This window comes from Panthera pardus, unplaced genomic scaffold, assembly GCF_024362965.1.
Source record: "Panthera pardus isolate Hobbes unplaced genomic scaffold, ASM2436296v1 HiC_scaffold_11, whole genome shotgun sequence".
In the NCBI taxonomy this organism is placed as follows: domain Eukaryota; kingdom Metazoa; phylum Chordata; class Mammalia; order Carnivora; family Felidae; genus Panthera; species Panthera pardus.
This window is the reverse complement of record NW_026526666.1, coordinates 28,982,142-29,000,803: the sequence shown is the minus strand read 5'-3', so window position 1 is coordinate 29,000,803 and position 18,662 is coordinate 28,982,142. Positions and strand designations below refer to the sequence as shown.

Here is an 18,662-nt window from a genome sequence, read left to right as displayed (position 1 = left end):
ATGAATTTGACTTACCAGCTCCCAAAGCATCTCACAGTAAGTAAACTTTAGTGGTAATGGCATTTAAATGAAAAACTTGTAATTAATATTCATCTATTTAAATTAACATATCCCTAGTAGGTATGTAATATGTCCTTAATATAAATGTCAAAATTATGTGAAAATAATTTATTAAACATATATGTCAAAAGGAAAACATTTTAAAAAAACAAAAATGATTATACTCTTGATTTGATTCTATTACACCATTTATCATTTTTAACTTTTCTGATTTTAGAGGTAATTCATCCTCATTTCCTATTAACCCACATTATATCTGAGAGTTCTAATTATGTGTGAACAGAAAGAGCACTTGAATGTGGGGAAGGAGTGCGCTCTGAGGGTTGCCCCCAGATCCAATCTACCCACAGCCTGAGACCACTGAGAAGTTGGCCTCAGGGCTCAGCCAAGCTTGGAATTCGAGGTGCAGGTGTGGGAGTCCACCGTGAGTCATGGGATGAGCATGTCGTACCCACCTGCAGTGGCCAACCCCTTCAGGCGGCAGAGGCACCTCAGTTGGTGGCGCTGGGCCTGTCTTATCCTCACTGGGACTGTGCTGGTGCTGGGATGTGAGTCCTGCATCACCTTCCTCTTCAATGGCCTCTGGCCAGTGGCCACACTTTCCACCAAGGGCGGTTCTGCTCAACCAGCCAACACTACTACGAGTTGGGGGAAGAAGCAGGTGCAACCAGTCCTCAAATTCTTGTTTCAGGCAACATTCTGTTTAGTGGGGTTCCTGGTTAAAGTGAAAGGGGAAAATGCAACCAGAGATGAGGCTCTCATCTTTGTTACAGTGCTGCACTCCACTTTCTTTGATCCAATTGCCTGTGTGGTGGCAGGGTTACCCTAGATGGTCTAGGCAAGTCAAAACACACAGACCCCAGTGGCTGGAAAATTCCTAATGCCAACACAGCCTCTGCTTGTAACCTGATAGGACCCCAGTTCCAGGAAGAATACATGGAATGAAATCCTGAAGCTATTCACATCTGAAAGGAAGTGGCCACAGATCCTGATTTTCTTGGAAGGAGTGTGCACCAATTGTACCTGTCTGGTCACTTTTAAACTAGGGGACTTCTCTCTGGGTGTTCCTGTGCAGCCAGTGCTACCTAGGTACCTAAACACACTGGACACAGTGACCTAGATCTAGGAGGGATTTACAGGTCTACAGACAGGTTTAGGTCTATATATTGACCTTGAGTCAACTCTTCACCAGAGGAGAAGTGGTGTTTATGCCTATTTATATACAAAATAATCAAGAAAAAAAAAAAGACACATCCCTTTTGCTGATATAGTGAGGATCAACATGGCAAATGCTCTGAGTGTCTGTGACAGACCATAGTTATGAAGATTGTAGACTAATGATTTTCACAGGTAACCTTTAACTACCCATGGAAGATAGTTTGGTGGAATTCACAGAAATTAGCCAGAAATTGAAGTGAGATTGGGGTAATATTCATCAGCATCTGGATGAATATACTGCAATTACAGTTGCCTCTAAGGGAGAGAAGATAGGACTTGAAGAGTTTGCAAATTATTTAAAAATCCTAATTTCAGAGCCCTTAGAACAACTTTTTGCCCCCTTTGACAGGAATAATGATGGTAGCATAGAATTCAGAGAATATGTGATAGGACTGACTGCCCTGTGCAATCCTATCAACACTGAAAAGATTCTACAAATGTCATTTAAGCTTTTTGATCTTGATGAGGTTGGTTTCATAACACAGCAGGAGTTAGTTAGCTGCTATACTTTGGGCAGCCTTTAGAGTGCCAGATCTTGATGTTTCCAGACTCTTTCAGAAAATAGCTGGACAGAATTCAAAATACATATTATACAAGAACTTTAAGAAATTTGCCTGAAGCATCCAGAATATAACAAGTTACTAAATTCATACTTGGACCTCTCCGCAGCCTATATATATTCATTATCACATCAAGTAGGTTTAATTGCTGTATTCAAATGTTAAAGTCAGCCCTGAAAATTGTGAAGTTACCTTCCAGAGAGAAACTATGATTGAAATAAAATTATCCTTTGAGGAAAAACACAATAGTTTTTTACTTTCAGCACTTAACTGTGCTATGTATAATATGCTTGAGAAATATATATTTCAATTAGATCTTATAGTACCTATGTTGCTTAATATACGTTTGCTTTAATGTGACTGAAGGTGGAGAACAAGAGGTCTATTCATAAGGGGAGCTAAGATGGTAACATAGTAGGAGGACCCTAGGCCTGTCTCATCCCCTGAACACACCTACATAACTATCAAATCATTCTGAATAGCCAAGAAATCAACCTGAGAACTGACAGGACAAACTGCACAACTAGAGGGAGATAAGACACTACACTGAGGAAGGTAGGAAGTGCAGAGACTGGTTTAGGGGAGAAATGGATCAGGAGTGCTACAGAGGGGAAGGGGCTGTGGTTGCAGAGAAAGGCAAATGAGAGTGGAGCACACAGGGGATCACACAAGGAGAGCACTTCCACAAAGTCATTGGCTGGGAAAGTAAGAGGAGTTGATTTCATGAGTTTTTGTAATCTTTGGGGCTCAAAGACTGGAGTTTTAGAGATCAGGTGGTGTTGGTTAGGATAGAGCCCTGAAGGCACTGCCCTACTGAAGAGAAGACATGTGAGCAATCCTGGGGCAGATGGCCCTGATGTGAGGATCACCTAAGCACATGGAGAGAGACTATTTGCTTTTCTTGGAACACATCTGTGAGAGGTGGCATTTGCAGAGTTGCCTCTCTGAAGACAAAAGAGCTGGCAGGCACCATTTCCCTCCCCCTCCCCTCAGCATAGGCACAGAAACACCTGCTGAAGGTGCCTAACCCAGACACTGGCTGTTTAGTCTGTTTTGCTCCAAATCCCTTGCCCCTGTGCTCTGTTGTGACTGCCCTTCTCCGTCAAACCTGTATCCATCCCAGAGTGGCAAAACCCTCCCACAGAAGGCCAGTGCAGACCCTCTGCACAGCAATTCCCTAAAGTTTGGAGTTTTAAAAGTCAGCAGACTTGGCTGGGATAGAGCCCAAAAGGCACTGCACTGCTCCAGGAAGTCAAGCAACCTAGAGACAGATTGTGTGAAAACAGTGATCTGAAAAATGCCCAAGGTGGGTGAGGGAAAATTATTCGATCTTCTGGGGGGGTGCTTCCCTAAGAGCAGCAAGCACGGAGACCCCTCTCTGGGGACAAAGGAGCTGCTGGTGCCATTTCCCTCCCCCACCCCTCAGCATAAAACCAACTTCAGTAAGCAGCACAGCATTGACAGTGGCTGCCTAACCTACTTATACTAAGTCCCACCACCCTGCACTCTGCTGGTGCTACTTTTCTTGGTCAGGTGTGCCAAGGACCAGCACAGTGGGCCTCTTTCCTACAAGACCAGCACAACCCACACCCCCCACGCCCCCCCTCCCCCCCCCCCCCCCACACAAGGTCTTATTTAACAAGCAGACCAGAGTACACCTAGTTAAAATACACTACACTCTGCTAAGGTCCAAATGCTGCCATTTGCAGATGACTGACTTGAGGGATAAAGCAGCCAAAACACAGCAGCAGAGTGCACACAGCACACACCAGAAACACTCCCTGAAGTACCAGGACCTGGACACTATATGACCTCTTCTTCATAAAGCCATTACTTTCTGGAGCAGGAAGTATAATAGGCTTTTCTAACTCACAGAAAAAGATACGGACATTGACAAAATGCCAAGATGGAGAAATTTATCTCAAAAGAAAGAACAAGTCATAGCCAGGGATCTAATCGAAACAGATATAAGTAATATGCCTGAGAGAGAATTAAAGCAACAATCATAAGGATACTTGCTGGGCTTGGGAAAGCATGGAAGACATAAGGGACACTCTTACCACAGAGATAAAAGAGTTAAAAAAATCAGAAATGAAAAATATAATAAGGGAGATTTGAAACAGATTGGATGTAATGACCATAAGGATGAAAGAAGCAGAGGAATGAATAAGTGATATAGAAGATAGAATAATGGAAACTAATGAAGCTGAACAAAAGAGAGAAAGAAGAATTATGGGTCATGAGAGTAGAGTTAAGGAACTCAGTGACTCCATCAAACATAATAACATTTGTATTATAGGAGTCCCAGAAGAAGAGAGAGAAAAGGGGGCAGAAGGTTTACTTGAGGAAATAATAGGTGAAAATTTCCCTAATCTGGGGAAGGAAACAGACATCTAATTTCCAGGAGGCACAGAGAACTCCCATCAAAATCAGCAAAAGCAGGGCAACAAGACATACTGCAGTTAAAATTTCAAAATATAGGGATAAAGAAAAAATCCTAATAGCAGCAAGATAAAAGAAGTCCCTAACTTACAAAGGAAGACCAGTAAAGCTAGTTGCAGATCTCTCTACAGAAACTTGGCAAGCCAGAAGGGAGTAGCATAGATATATTCAAAATGCTGAATGGAAAAATAATCATCAGCCAAGAATATTCTATCCAGCAAGTCTATCATTCAGAATAGAAGGAGAGATAAAGAGTTTCCCAGGGTGCCTGGATGGCTCAGTCAGTTAAGCATCTGACTTCAGCTCAGGTCATGATCTCACGGTTTGTGAGTTCAAGCCCCACGTCAAGCTCTGTGCTGACAGCTCGGAGCCTGAAGCCTCCTTTGGATCCTGTATCTCCCTCTCTTTCTGCCCCTCCCCTGCTTGCTCTCTGTCTCCCTCTCTTGAAAATAAATAAACATTAAAAAAAAAAAAAGAGTTTCCCACACAAACAAAAATTAAAGGAGTTTGTGACCACTAAACCATCCCTGCAAGACATATCTAAGGGGATGCTTTGAGTGGGATAGAAAGACCAAAAGTGACAAAAACTAGAAAGGAACAGAGAAAATCTCCAGAAACAATGACAAAACAAGCAATAAAATGGCACTAAATACATATCTACCAATAATTACTCTGAATGTAAATGGACTAAATGCTCCAATCAAAAGACATAGGATATTAGAATGGACAAAAAAACAAGACCCATCTATATGCTGCCCATGAGAGACTCATTTTATTTTTTTTATTTTTTGTAATGTTTATTCACTTTTTGACAGAGAGAGAGAGAATGAGTGGGGGAGGGACAGAGAGAGAGGAAGACACAGAATCTGAAGCAGGCTCCAGGCTCTGAGCTGTCAGCATAGAGTCCAACATGGGGGTCAAACCCACAAACCATGAGATCATGACCTGAGTTGAAGTCAGACACTTAACTCACTGAGCCACCCGGGAGCCCCAAGAGACTAATGCTTTATTTATTTATTTATTTATTTATTTATTTATTTATTTATTTATGTGTTTAATCATTTTGAGAAAGAGAGAGAGAGAGAATGTGAGCAGGGAAGGGGTAGAGAAGGAGAGAGAGACAGAGAGACAGAAAGAGAGAGAGAGAGAACCCAAGCAGGCTCTGCACTGTCAGCACAGAGCCCAACACAGGGCTTGAACCCATGAATCATGAGATCATGACCTGAGCCATAATCAAGAGTTGGATGCTTAACCGATGGAGCCACCCAGGTGGATGCAAAGAAATTGAATCAGTAATGAAAAATCTCCTAAAAACAAAAGTCCAGGGCTAAACGGCTTCACAGAGGAATTCTCCCAAACATTTAAAGTATTGTTTGGGAGTTTGTTCTCAGTTTGTTCCAAAAAAATAGAAATAGAAAGAAAACTTCCAAACTTGTTCTATGAGCCCAGCATTACCCAGATTCCAAAACAAGACAAAGACTCAAACTAAAAAGAGAACTACAGACCAATATCCCTGATGAACATGGATGCAAAAATTCTCAACAAAATACTGGCAAATTGAATCCAACAGCACATTCAAAGAATCATTCACCATGATCAAGTGGGATTTATTCCTGGTCTGCAAGGTGGTTTAATATTCTCAAATCAATTAATTTGATACACCACATTAGTAAAAAGAAAGGATAAGAACCATATGATCCTCTCAATAGATGCAGAAAAAGCATCTGACAAAGTACAACATTCATTCATAATAAAAACCTTCTACATAGTAGGGATAAAGGGAACATACCTCAACATAAACCCTAGCCTCAGCAATCAGATAACAAAAAGAAGTAAAAGGCATCCAAACCAGCAAGGAAGAAGTCAAACTTTCACTGTTTGCAGATGACATGATACTCTATATAGAAAACCCAAAAGATTCCACCAAAAAATTTCTAGAACTGATCCACAAATTCAGTAAAGTCACAGAATGCAAAATCAACACAGAGAAATCTGTTGCACTTATTTTTTTAAATGTTTATTTATTTATATTTTGAGAGAGAGAGAGAAGGAGAGAGCGAGCAAGTGAACATGAGTTGGGTAGGGGCAGAGAGAGGAGAGAGAATTCCAAGCAGGCTCTATACTATCAGCACAGGGCCTGATGTAGGGCCCAAACTCACAAATCCTGAGCCGAGATCAAGAGTTGGGTGCTTAACCGACTGAGCCACCCAGGTGCCCCAAATCTTTTGGATTTCTATACATCAATAATGAGGTATCAGAAAGAGAAATCAAGGCATCTATCCCATTTACAATTGCACCAAAACCCATAAGATACCTAGAAATAAACTGAACCAAAAAGGTAAAAGTTCTGTACTCTGAAAACTATAAAACGCTTATGAAAGAAATTGAAGATGACACAAAGAAATGGAAAAACATTCCATGCTCATAGATTGGAAGAACAAATCTTGTTAAAATGTCTATACTACCCAAAGCAATCTACACATTTAATGCAATCCCTATCAAAATTACACCAGCATTTTTCACAGAGATAGAACAAACAATCCTAAAATTCATATGGGTCCACAAAAGACCCCGAACAGCAAAAGAAATCTTGAAAATGAAAAGCAAAGCTAGAGGCATCACAATTCCAGACTTCAAGCTGTATTACAAAGCTGTAGCCATCAAGACAGTATGGTACTAGCACAAAAAAGACATATAGACCAAGAGAACAGAATGGAAAACCCAGAAATGAACCCAAACTATATGGTCAGCTAATCTCGACAAAGCAGGAAAAGACTATTCAATGGGAAAAAAAAAGACAGCCTCTTCAACAAATGGTGTTGGGAAAACTGGTCAGCAACATGCAAAAGAATGAAACTGGACCACTTTCTTACACCATAGAGAAAAATAAATTCAGAATGGATTAAAAACGTAAATATAAGACAGGAAACCATCACAATCCTAGAGGAGAACACAGGTAGTAACCTCTTTGGTTATACTGGCTATAGCAACTTCTTACCAGATATGTCTCCTGAGGAAACAAAAGCAAAAATGAACTACAAAGATGTCATCAAAATAAAAAGCATCTGCACCATGAAGGAAACAATCAATAAAACTAAAAGGCAACTGATGGAATGGGAGAAGATATTTGCAAATGATGTATCTGATAAAGGGTTAGTCTCCAAAATACATAAAGAACTTATAAAACTGAACACCCAAAAACCAAATAATCCTGTTAGAAAATGAACAAAAGACATGAATAGATGTTTTTCTAAGGAAAACATACAGATGGCTAACAGATACATGAAAAGATGTTCAACATCACTCATCATCATGGAAATACAAATCAAAACCACAATGAGATACCACCTCACACCAGTCAGAATGGCTAAAATCAACAACACAGGAAAAAACAGGTGTTGGCGAGGATGCAGAGAAAGGGGAAGCCTCTTGTACCATTAGTGGGAACGCAAACCGGTGCAGCCTCTCTGGATAACAGTAGGGACGTTCCTCAAAAGGTTAAAAATAGAACTACCCTATGATCCAGCAATTGCACTACCAGGTATTTACCCAAAGGATACAAAAATACTTATTCGAAGGGATACATGACCCAGATGTTTATAGCAGCATTATCAATAATAGCTAAATTATAGAAAGAGCCAAAGTGTTCATTGACTGATGATGGATAAAAAAGAGGTGGTATATATATACATACAATGACATATTACTCAGACATAAAAAAGAATGAAATCTTGCCATTTGCAATGATGCAGATGGAGTTAGTATTATGCTAAACTAGTTAAGTCAGTTAGCGAAAGACAGATACTATATGATTTCACTCATATGTGGAATTTAAGAAACAAAACAGATGAACATAGCTGGGAAAAGAGAAACAAATTAGGAAACAGACTTTTAACTATAGACAACAAACTGAGGGTTATGGAGGGAGGTGGGCAGGGGGATGGGTTAAATAGGCGATAGGAATTATGAGGGCACTGTTATGATGAGTATTGTGTGCTGTATATAAGTGTCCAATCACTAAATTCTACATCTAAAACTAATATTACACTGTATGTTAACTGGAATTTAAATAAAAACTTAAAAAATAAGATAAAAAAGAGAGATCTATTCATAAACATTGTTCACTTTGTTCTAGTTAATGCCTTTATTTTGTTTAGTGCTAAAGTAAGGCCAGAGGAAGTATAGCTTGTCACCTGTCCTTCAGTTTTGCAGAGAAAATATCACATTAAGAGCTTCACTGGCAATAAATAAGTACACTAAATTGTCATTTTTATTCTCTCCAAAAAGTATCTTCTGGATAAATGCCTCTTTGTTCTTTCTCAGAATAGCCTGAATATTTTTTTTCAATATACACAATTTATTGTCAAATTGGTTTCCATACAACACCCAGTGCTCATCCCAAAAGGTGCCCTCCTCAATACCCATCACCCACACTCCCCTCCCTCCCACCCCCCATCAACCCTCAGTTTGTTCTCAGTTTTTAACAGCCTCTTATGCTTTGGCTCTCTCCCACTCTAACCTCTTTTTTTTTTTTTTTTCCTTCCCCTCCTCCATGGGTTTCTGTTAAGTTTCTCAGGTTCCACATAAGAGTGAAAACATATGGTATCTGTCTTTCTCTGTATGGCTTATTTCACTTAGCATCACACTTTCCAGTTCCATCCACGTTGCTACAAAGGGCCATATTTCATTCTTTCTCATTGCCATGTAGTACTCCATTGTGTATATAAACCACAGTTTCTTTATCCATTCATCAGTTGATGGACATTTAGGCTCTTTCCATAATTTGGCTATTGTTGAGAGTGCTGAGAATAGCCTGAATATTTTATAAGACAAAATAAAAAGAAACATCAGGAAGATATAGTATTGGAAATAACATTGAAAAAATTATCAATGGTATCGCTGCTATTTAAAATTGTTTTTTTCTAGATATGAAAGTGATTATTTAGAATGAGTAAAGAAATTACAACAGACTACAATTTCTGGAAAGCTCACTAATATCACAAACATAAGATATAAACACAAGAATTCTGATAAATTCTATTTTGTCTGAGTCTCATCAAACGGGAAATTTGTGTTTATAATTGCGTAGTCTGCATTATTGAGAATACTCCTCTTATTCTGACTAGGGACTGACAAGAACTGGAGCTTCTACTTAATGTTGTATACCTCCTTACTATCGATATACCTCTAGCACCCTTTGCTGTAAGACATATTCACATTTGATGTGATGTGATGTGGCCTTGGGCCCTATTCCTTCATGTCACTATGCAGGATGATTCAGCAAAGTATTCCTGGAAGCCATTCCTGGACCGAACAGGGAGCAACAATTTATCTAGATGTGGAAATGGTTGCAAATCAATAAACATCCCTTGCTAGCCCAAACTACTGTACCCTTAACTTAGTTTCACTGAGGCCATTTCCCAAAAATGTAGCCACTCAGTGCCACCATACAGGAGGGGGACATTTGGCTAAGAAGAAAGTCTTGATCAATCGTGGTAAAATTTCTTCGCTAAATTTACAAAAACATACCCCCAAAAGTACAAAAAGTAGACACATTTCTAGGGACCCCACTGGGGCCTTGGAAGGGGCTTGTACAAGTGGGGCCCCTAAAGCTTAAACTTCATTAGGTAGCTTCCTGATATTTTGAGAAGGAAGAAGAGATGGGTGAGGGGAAGGTGAGCAGAAGAGGAAAGCTTAAGGAAAGAGAAAGAAAAAGATAAATATTGTTTTTTTTTAAAGTTTATTTTGAGAGAGAGAGAGAGAGAGATTGAAGATGAGGGGCAGAGAGAGGGAGAGACAGAATCCTAAGCAGGCTATGCACTGTTGGCGAGGAGCCCAACATGGGGCTCAAACCAATGAACCGTGAGACCATGACCTGAGCTGAGATAGAGTGTAAGATGCTTAACCCACTGAGCCACCCAGGTGCCCCTAAATATTGGTTTGAGATAATTTCCATGCATTTCTTACTGAAGAAAGGAGATGAGTAAGTGATATTTTATAATCGTCACTGTCTTAGTCAGTTCAGGGTGCTGTAACAAAAATACTATGGGTGGCTTAAACAACCAACATTTATTTCTTATAGTTCTAGAAGCTGCAAAGTCCAAGATCAATGGACTGGCACATTTGGTGTCTTATAAGACCTTGCTTCCTGATGTGTAAACAGCTGTCTTCTCACTGTGTCCTCCCATGGTGAAAGGGGCAAGGGAGTTCTCTGGGGTATCTTTTATAATGGAACTAATCTCATACATGAGGGCTCTACCCTTATGACCTGATCACCTCTTAAAGGCTCCAACTCCAAATTCCATCACATTGGGGATCAGATTTCCATGTATGAATTTGGGGAGGACACAAATAGTAGTTCTATAGTAACCACCCAACTTGATATTCCCATCATTATAATGCAAAATACCTTAAATTGAATGCAGTCTGTTAGTAGCAATATTCGTATTATTATGAAACTCTAATAACTTCTATAGGAACATTTGGATAAGTAATTCTGTTAACGTTGTTAGGAACCAAGAGTTTTTCAGTGCAAGAAAAAAAAAAAGAATGGAATTTAAAAAGAAAGTATCTGAAAATCTCATAATGTTAAATTTGAATCAGATATAGTATAAATTCAGCAATTTCTTTAAATTTAACTTTTTTTTGAGAGAGAGAGAGAGAGAGAGGGAGAGAGAATATGCTTGAGATGGAGAGGGGTAGAGGGAGAGAGAGAATCCCAAGCACCATCAGGCTCAACCCTGATGCAGGGCTTCATCTCATGACCGTGAGATCATGACCTAAGCTATGAAATCAAGAGTCAGATGTTTAACTGACTAAGTCACCCAGGTGCCCCAGCAACTTTTTTTCTTATAAAACTATATTGTTTAGAAACAACATGGCCCTTCAATATTGGTGAGCACACTTAGCACCCAGATTGTGGGCTCTACCTACCATTCCACACTTTGGAGGAACTGTAGTTCTTTGGAGGAATAGCTGGAGTGGGAAATAAACAAGGTATCTGGTATCTGGTTGTGCCAGAAAGCAAGGATACTACCACAGATTAAAGAATGTGTCAAAAGGACATCGGAGCCAATATAAAGGAACTCCCATGGGCCAGATAAAGCAATTTGAGCATCAAAAACAATAATAAATGAATTCATAAAAATTTATAAAAATTTGTAAAATTTATAAAAATCAATGAGTTAATGAAGATAACAAAAATGAACTGAACATATTGGAATTAACAAGGGTACCAACTCCTTACTTTGAAAAATGATAATTTAAATAAGAGAATTAAGCAGTTATCCTGCCCTTACAGTGTGAAATGTCTTTCTGGATACCCAATACTTCTAACTGATGAGGGACAGTTCTTCTTTAAGGAAGATTTCCAGCAAATGTCCAGCAGATAAATTTAGATTATGATAGAATTATAAAATCATTTTGCAATCTTTAGTTGGTTCAACCAAGAATTATCAAAATTATCAGATGAAACCTATGATACATTTTAGCAACATTAAAAGGAGGATAACCAAACATTATATGACTCCTGATATGATACAAAATGAATTACCACTTGTGGTAGGCAGGATTATGCTTGCCCCCACCCTCCTGAAAGATGTCCATGTCCTAATCCCAGAACATGGCAAAGGGGAATTAAGCTTGTAAATAGAATTAAGGTTGCTAATTAGCTCACCTTAAAACAGGGAGATTATCCTGGATTATCCAATTGCACTGCACATAATCAAAAGAGTGCTTAGAAGAGCAAAGGAGTAGGCAGAAGAAAATGTCAGAATAATGCAATGTGAGAAAGACTCAACCTACTGGCTCGGAAAAAGGGGGAAAGGAAGCCAATAGCCAAGGAATATAAGCAGCCTCTAGAAGCTGAAAAACCAAGGAAACGCTCCCTTAGAGCCTCCATAAGAGAATCCAGTCCTGCCTACACCTTGATGTTAGCCCAGTGAGATACATGTGGAACTTCCAACCTACAGAACTGAAGGTAAAAAATTTGTATTGTTTTTAAGCCACTAAATTTTCGGTAATTAAAGCATCAATAGAAAACTAACATACCATCTATTAAATTTATTTTTTGCTAAAAAATTGAACCCGAATTTAATCAAGGCTCTGAAACATATATTTGCAGGAAATGTATGGTATAAATGGACATAGCAAGTGATACTACAAGGACACAAACAGTAAAATTTTAAGTGTGGGATATTCTATAGCTTAGTCTGCCAGGCTTCAGCCACAACATCAATGGCATGAAGATAAAAATGAAAGAGTGAACTGCTCTAGATCAGAAGAGACTCAGGAGACATAAGAACAAAATGCGACCTCTGAATCATTTGAAAACTGATTCTTTATCCAGCTATAAAGGATATTTTTTAGGACAGTTAGGAAAATTTTATAATGGGCTATATAGTAAATGGAATTATTATTAATTTGTAAGGAATAATGTTAGTGGCTATATAATGTGTTTATGTTAGGAAACATCCAATTTTTTTTTTGAGGTGCATTTTGAAGTATATAGGAATAAAATTAATGTCTGTGCCTTTACTTTAAAAAATTTTAAAAGGAAGGAAGGAAGAAAGGAAGGAAGGAAGGAAAGAAGGAAAAATATTAGAAAGGACCAAAAGGAAAGAAGACTCCATAAAGCATATATGCCCAAATCGTGATAATTGTTGAATCTTGGTAATGGGTAAATTGGTAAATGGGTAAAGTGAAGTAAATTTCTTTACTTTGTATGTTTGCAATGTTTCATATGAAGGGTGCCTGGGTGGCTCAGCTGAACAATCAACTCTTGATACTGGCTCAGGTCATGATCATAGGGTCATGGGATTGAGCCCCTTGTGGGCTCTGCACTGGCTGTGGAGCCTGCTTGGGATTCTCTCTCTCCCTCTGCCCCTCTCCCCCTCTCATATGTGCTCTCTCTCTCCAAAAAATAAAAAAAAAAAATTGAAATATTTCACACGAAACATTTTTAAAGAAGGAAAAATAATGCTCCCAAAAAATCACTTTTCTTTCATGAAACTGTAGTCCTTGGAAGAGTCTTTTGCCTTCCAAGGCAATTTTACCTAAAATTTTCACACATGAGAATCATAATTAAGGCCAACCCTAACCAAAATTATGTGTTTAGCTGTGTCTACCTTCAAAGCTCCCATTACTAGTTCCTTAGGATCCTCTTTTCTTCCTAAATGTCTTTCAGGAAAAAAAAAAAAAATCAGATAATTTCTCTCACATTAAGGTATAAATAACTTCACAGCCGGAATTAATTAAAATAAAAATAATGCTTTAAAATTCTCCAATGGTGAAATGTCAAGCATCATTGATGAGAGTTTTGCTTTTTAAAGGTGGACTTTTTCTTTAATCATTTCATGTAGTCAGTTGCCTAAGGTGTTTTAAGAGAATTAAATTACATGAACCGGAAACCAGTCTGTCATCCTTTTACAACCACTGAGTTAATAATAAACACAATTGTGCATAATAAAAGTGCTGGAATATTACTTCACTGGCTGGTAAAGGGACATGGTAGAAATTCTGCAGGACTTTGAAGGGAAGAGTTGGGTGCTAGTCTAAGTTTTAACATCTAGGCCACCACTATACTGGCTGTGTGACCTTGCCCTATCTTGTCATGCCTCAACTTCCTCACCTGTCGATTAGGCTCATAGTAGTACCTACCTAAGTGGTGGTTGCAAAGATTGAGTTAATGTATATAAACCAAGTAGAGCAGTTCCCTCACCTAATAAGCATTCAATAAACATTAGCTATTTTTGTATTTTCTTTGGCATTCCTCATACTACACGTGTAATTAAGAATCCGCTAAACAGTTATTCTTTTCATAATTAATGTGTCTGAATATCTGAAAGGGGCATTATTCGGAGAAACGACTACTTTTTGCGCAATCTTATGGTACGAGGTCCATACATTTTCCAAATACTTGGTATTTGTTTAGAAGAGACTCAGGAGACATAAGAACCAAATATAACCACTGAAACGTTGAAAACTGATTTAAACCAAGCAACCATAAAGGATACCTTTGTACAGAGCTCCTGAATGAAGCAGAACTATTGAGCCTTCTTCCTTTGGAGGAAATAATTTTTAAAAATACCAAAAGATTTAAAAATGATACCCATCCAGCTATTTTCTTCAGGGCAAAATATCCAAAATTCTATACCTCACCAATCCATTCACTTCCCCATTCAATTAAAGGCCTTGCCCTTTCAGCCTTACCTCCTCACTTTCTCGTCATAAATATTATGGCTTTATATGCAAAGGGCTGGAATACAACCTGATATTTCCCAGCTAAAGTTCATGAGAGGTTATATGAGCCACTCCTTGGATTAGAAAGCGATGGCGGTCTTTTAGACGTTGTATACACCTTTTCAGGGGATTCATGAATGTTCTAACCTCTTGCTGATTTTACGAAGTTCTTTCCCTACTCCTCACATCCCGTTTTTCTTGCTCAAAACAACAAAGCGAGGGAGGGTGACTCGCTACAGGAAAGGTCTCATCTACCTGTTCTTTCCTGGAAAAAAAAAAGCTCTGACATCCCAGGAAGACATAATGTGGAAAAGCGCGCAGGTTCATTTGAACTCGGCTCGCAATGAAACATCTATTAAAATGAATGGCCAGCACCACCCGCAACGCAAAGAGGAAGAGGACAAGGAGTCGCACAGATTGGTTATCCCGGGAGATGGTTTGATCCCTGGGCAATCGGGGCGGGGTGCCAGTCGGCCGAAGTAAACAGAGCTACTACGCCTGCGCACACCCTAACTGGGTCACGTGCAGGCGCCGGCCTCTGAGAATGCCCTAGAGAGCTGTCCGGCCGCTGTAGGGGACCGTGTGCAAACAGACCAGAGGCTTCAACCTTTCCCTGCGGGGCGGATTCGGGTAGGAGAGGAGCGTTGGGTCGGAAACGCCCCTTTCTTCCACAGCCGGGAATTGAGAGCCAGTACTGGGCCTGCGGGGCGCCGCCGTACCTTTGTGGGACATGGCCCGCTGTGGGGAGGGGAGCGCGACGCCCGTGGTACTTCTGAGGTCCCCTGGAGTTTGCAGTAAGGGGTTGCAAAAGAAGGGGCCCTGTGAGCGGCGCCGACTGAAGGCGGTGATATCGGAGCAGCTCAGCCAGGATCTGCTCAGGTAGGAGGAGGCGGGAACCCTGGCTGCCTCAGTTGTTAAGGCATCCATCTCCGCCCCAGAAGCTGTGGCTCCTTCTCTGCCTCTCCATCCCTCCTCTCCTCGTTCTCCTCGCCTCAGGCTTTTGAGGGACGTGTACCAGTCTCCTCACTACAGAGCCGTTGGCTCGCCCTAAAAAACCAGTCCCGAGCACCTCGGAGACTATGTAACAGATACAAAAAGGAAGCCAAAATTATCATCATAGTTACGTGCGGCACCAATCTATGCCGAAATAACACGAGCAGGCTTAGTTCTTGAAAGACCTATCGCTAAGGTGGTGTTGGATCCAGGTTTCATGGTCCTGAAAAGTACACTTAAAAAACAAAACAAAACAAAAAAAACCTTAAACAGTTTAAGAAAAATGATAAAATCCGGTATGAAAATGAATATTTATTTAGATTAAGGAAAAATAGAACAATTAGTGTAGCCTCGGAGGTCACTTTCTTCTGAGCTCTCTTTAAACAGTTTACCAGAAATGCTTACATCAAAATACTTCCCGATTGCAACCCAGCTTCCACTCTCTGCCTAGAACACTCTACAGCTCCCAGCAACTCCCAGCTCCCATGAGGGCCCAAGCAAATGGTGGGTTGTTATGAACCTTAACTCAGGCTTTGGTGAATCCAGGTACTGACATCTCAGTTTATAAAGAAAATGAAGCTTAGGAATGTACCCTAGCCAATTGCCATTTCCACCGAAAGGGATTCCCGAGCTTCAGTGTGCAGCAGAATCACCTGGAGGACTTGTTAAAATTTAGATTTACTAGGTCCCAGACCCTAGTACTCATTCAGTTGGTCTGGGATAGAGCTTTTGCATTTCTAATGAGGTCCCAGGTGATGGTGATGCTTAAGAACTACTGAACTAGAGTAAACATAATTACCACTAAATAACCAACTGTTGTGCAGCATTCTACATTTTTTTAATTTTTTTTTATTTTTAGTTTAAAAAAAAATTTTTTTTTTAACGTTTATTTATTTTTGAGACAGAGAGAGACCGAGCATGAACGGGGGAGGGTCAGAGAGAGGGAAACACAGAATCTGAAACAGGCTCCAAGCTAGCAGCACAGAGCCCGACGCGGGGCTTGAACTCACCAACCACGAGATCATGACCTGAGCCGAAGTCGGCCGCCCAACCGACTGAGCCACCCAGGTGCCCCGCATTCTACATTTTAAAAAGTGCTTTCTGTTGCCCACACTTAAGGCTCCAGCAGCTATAAGCTGAGCTTTCTATAAAGTAACAGAAAATTCCCTTTTAATTTGGGCCTGTCTGCCAAAGATGCTGCTTTGACTCCACCAGTGGGGGATTAATGTAATTGGTGGAAAAATTAAGTTGAAGTTGTTCCGTTTCTAGGGTGAATCTGTAAGGATGAGGCATTCCTTCCCTTTAGTGGCTTTATTCTCCTGGCTTAAGGTGTCAAGGAAGATAACATGTCTATATAAAGAAAATGAAATTAAGGTATAGCAAGTGAACAATCTATGCTTATCCTAGGAATAATTAAGGATAGGACCCTGAACTCCCAAGTTCCTGTTACAGGCAAATAAAAATAGATGTAGCAGTTCTTTTGTTTGTTTGTTTAATTCTTTTTTTTTTTTTAAGTTTATTTATTTTGAGAGAGAGAGAGCGCGTGCGCATGCGAGAGCACAAGTAGGGGAGGGGCAGAGAGGAGAGACAAAATCCAAGCAGGCTCTATGCCGTCAGCCCTGGATGTTGGATTCCAACTCACAAACTGTGAGGTCATAACCTAAGTCGAGAGATCAAGAGTCAGACACTTAACTGATGGTGCCAACCAGGTGCCCCGACTTTTTAAACGAAAAACTTCATATGTACACCCAGCCACCTTAATTGCTGTGCCAAATTAATCTTTTTCAAGCACAGCAATATAATGGATTTATTCGGCAAATATTAATGAAGTATCTAGCACCCACCATGTACCTAGATTTGTACTAGGTCCTGAAGAATTAAAGATTAATAAGACATGGCTTTGGTGCTGTGCTTACACTCTAGTAAGAGAGATAATAGCCAAACAAAGGTGATGGGGACTGGGGTGAGTTTGGGGAAGGCTTTTTAAGGTGACATTTGAGTGATCTGTTGAGGATCTGTTGTGCAGCAATTTCCTCATCTTCGTTCTCATTTCCCCCTACTTCCTCTTTTTCACAACTAATAAACTCCTCTTCTACACAACTAATAGATGATATTATATATCATCTATTTATAGATGATTCATAGATTCATCATAGATAAATATGAATTTGTCTATGTTTTAAGTCATTTGACTCCCCTTCAACTATAACACAGAGTTAAACTCTTTGCCTCTTATTTATCTGCAGCTTCATTTGTCACTTCTCAGACCCTCAGTACTCTCTGCTGACCAGTTTGTAACTCCATACTCACACATACCTTAGCAAGGAATGTGGAGCCAAGAACTCTCTGTGACCTTGCCTTGTTCCCCTGACCAACTCTTACTTGATCTTTAAAATGCTTTTTTTTTTTTTTTTTTTTTTTTTTTTTTGTCCTCTGTAAGGTCTTCTTTCATGTCTGTCTTTGAAAAAAATTTACTGGGGTGCCTGGGTGGCTCAGTCGGTTAAGCGCCCGACTTCAACTCAGGTCATGATTTCGCGGTCTGTGAGTTCAAGCCCCACATCAGGCTCTGTGCCGACAGCTCAGAGCCTGGAGCCTGTTTCAGATTCTGTGTCTCCCTCTCTCTCTGACCCTCACCTGTTCATGCTGTGTCGCTCTCTGTCTCAAAAATAAATAAACGTTAAAAAAAAATTTAGAAAAAAATTTATTTATTTGTGTTACTGAATATATCACACTCTGTAGTTTTCAGACCTGTCTTCCCTGCTATTCAATAAAATTCTTGAGTGCACATATGATGTTTTAGTCATTATCTGTCCACAGTGCTTGGTACATAGTACATGTTCAGGAAATTTTTAGTGATCATCAGCAGTCCAAAACGCACTAGATAAGTTAATGCATAGTTGGCAGAGAAATGACATAGGAAGAAGCTGGGCCTTGACATGGTTGAAGCTTTGTTCCAACCTGTCCTTCCTCTAGACTTTGCTATTAGATGAGCCAATAAACCCCCTTTAATGGTTAAGCCAGTCTGAGTCAGATAATTCTGTTACTTTTAACACACAATATATACTTGTAACTGATATGGTTTTATAAAAAAAAAGCACTATATTTTCATATTAACAATTTTTAAACACATTAAATTTTTTAATTTAACAA

At 39.8% G+C, this 18,662-nt stretch overlaps 1 protein-coding gene and 1 pseudogene across 2 annotated transcripts in view; both read left to right on the top strand.

Moving 5' to 3' along the window:
• LOC109246285 (lysophosphatidylcholine acyltransferase 2B-like) lies at window positions 1-15,002 on the top strand (annotated as a pseudogene).
• A 50-nt stretch (window positions 15,003-15,052) lies between these two features.
• Window positions 15,053-18,662, top strand: part of BTBD8 (BTB domain containing 8) — a 117,149-nt gene continuing 113,539 nt past the window's right edge. Inside the window, exon 1 of one of the 2 annotated variants that reach the window (XM_019414171.2) lies at window positions 15,053-15,398. In XM_019414171.2, the coding sequence (XP_019269716.2) occupies window positions 15,250-15,398 (149 nt within the window). In that variant the 5' untranslated portion in view covers window positions 15,053-15,249. The remainder of the gene's footprint in view (window positions 15,399-18,662) is intronic. The other variant, XM_019414170.2, reaches the window with a different exon arrangement.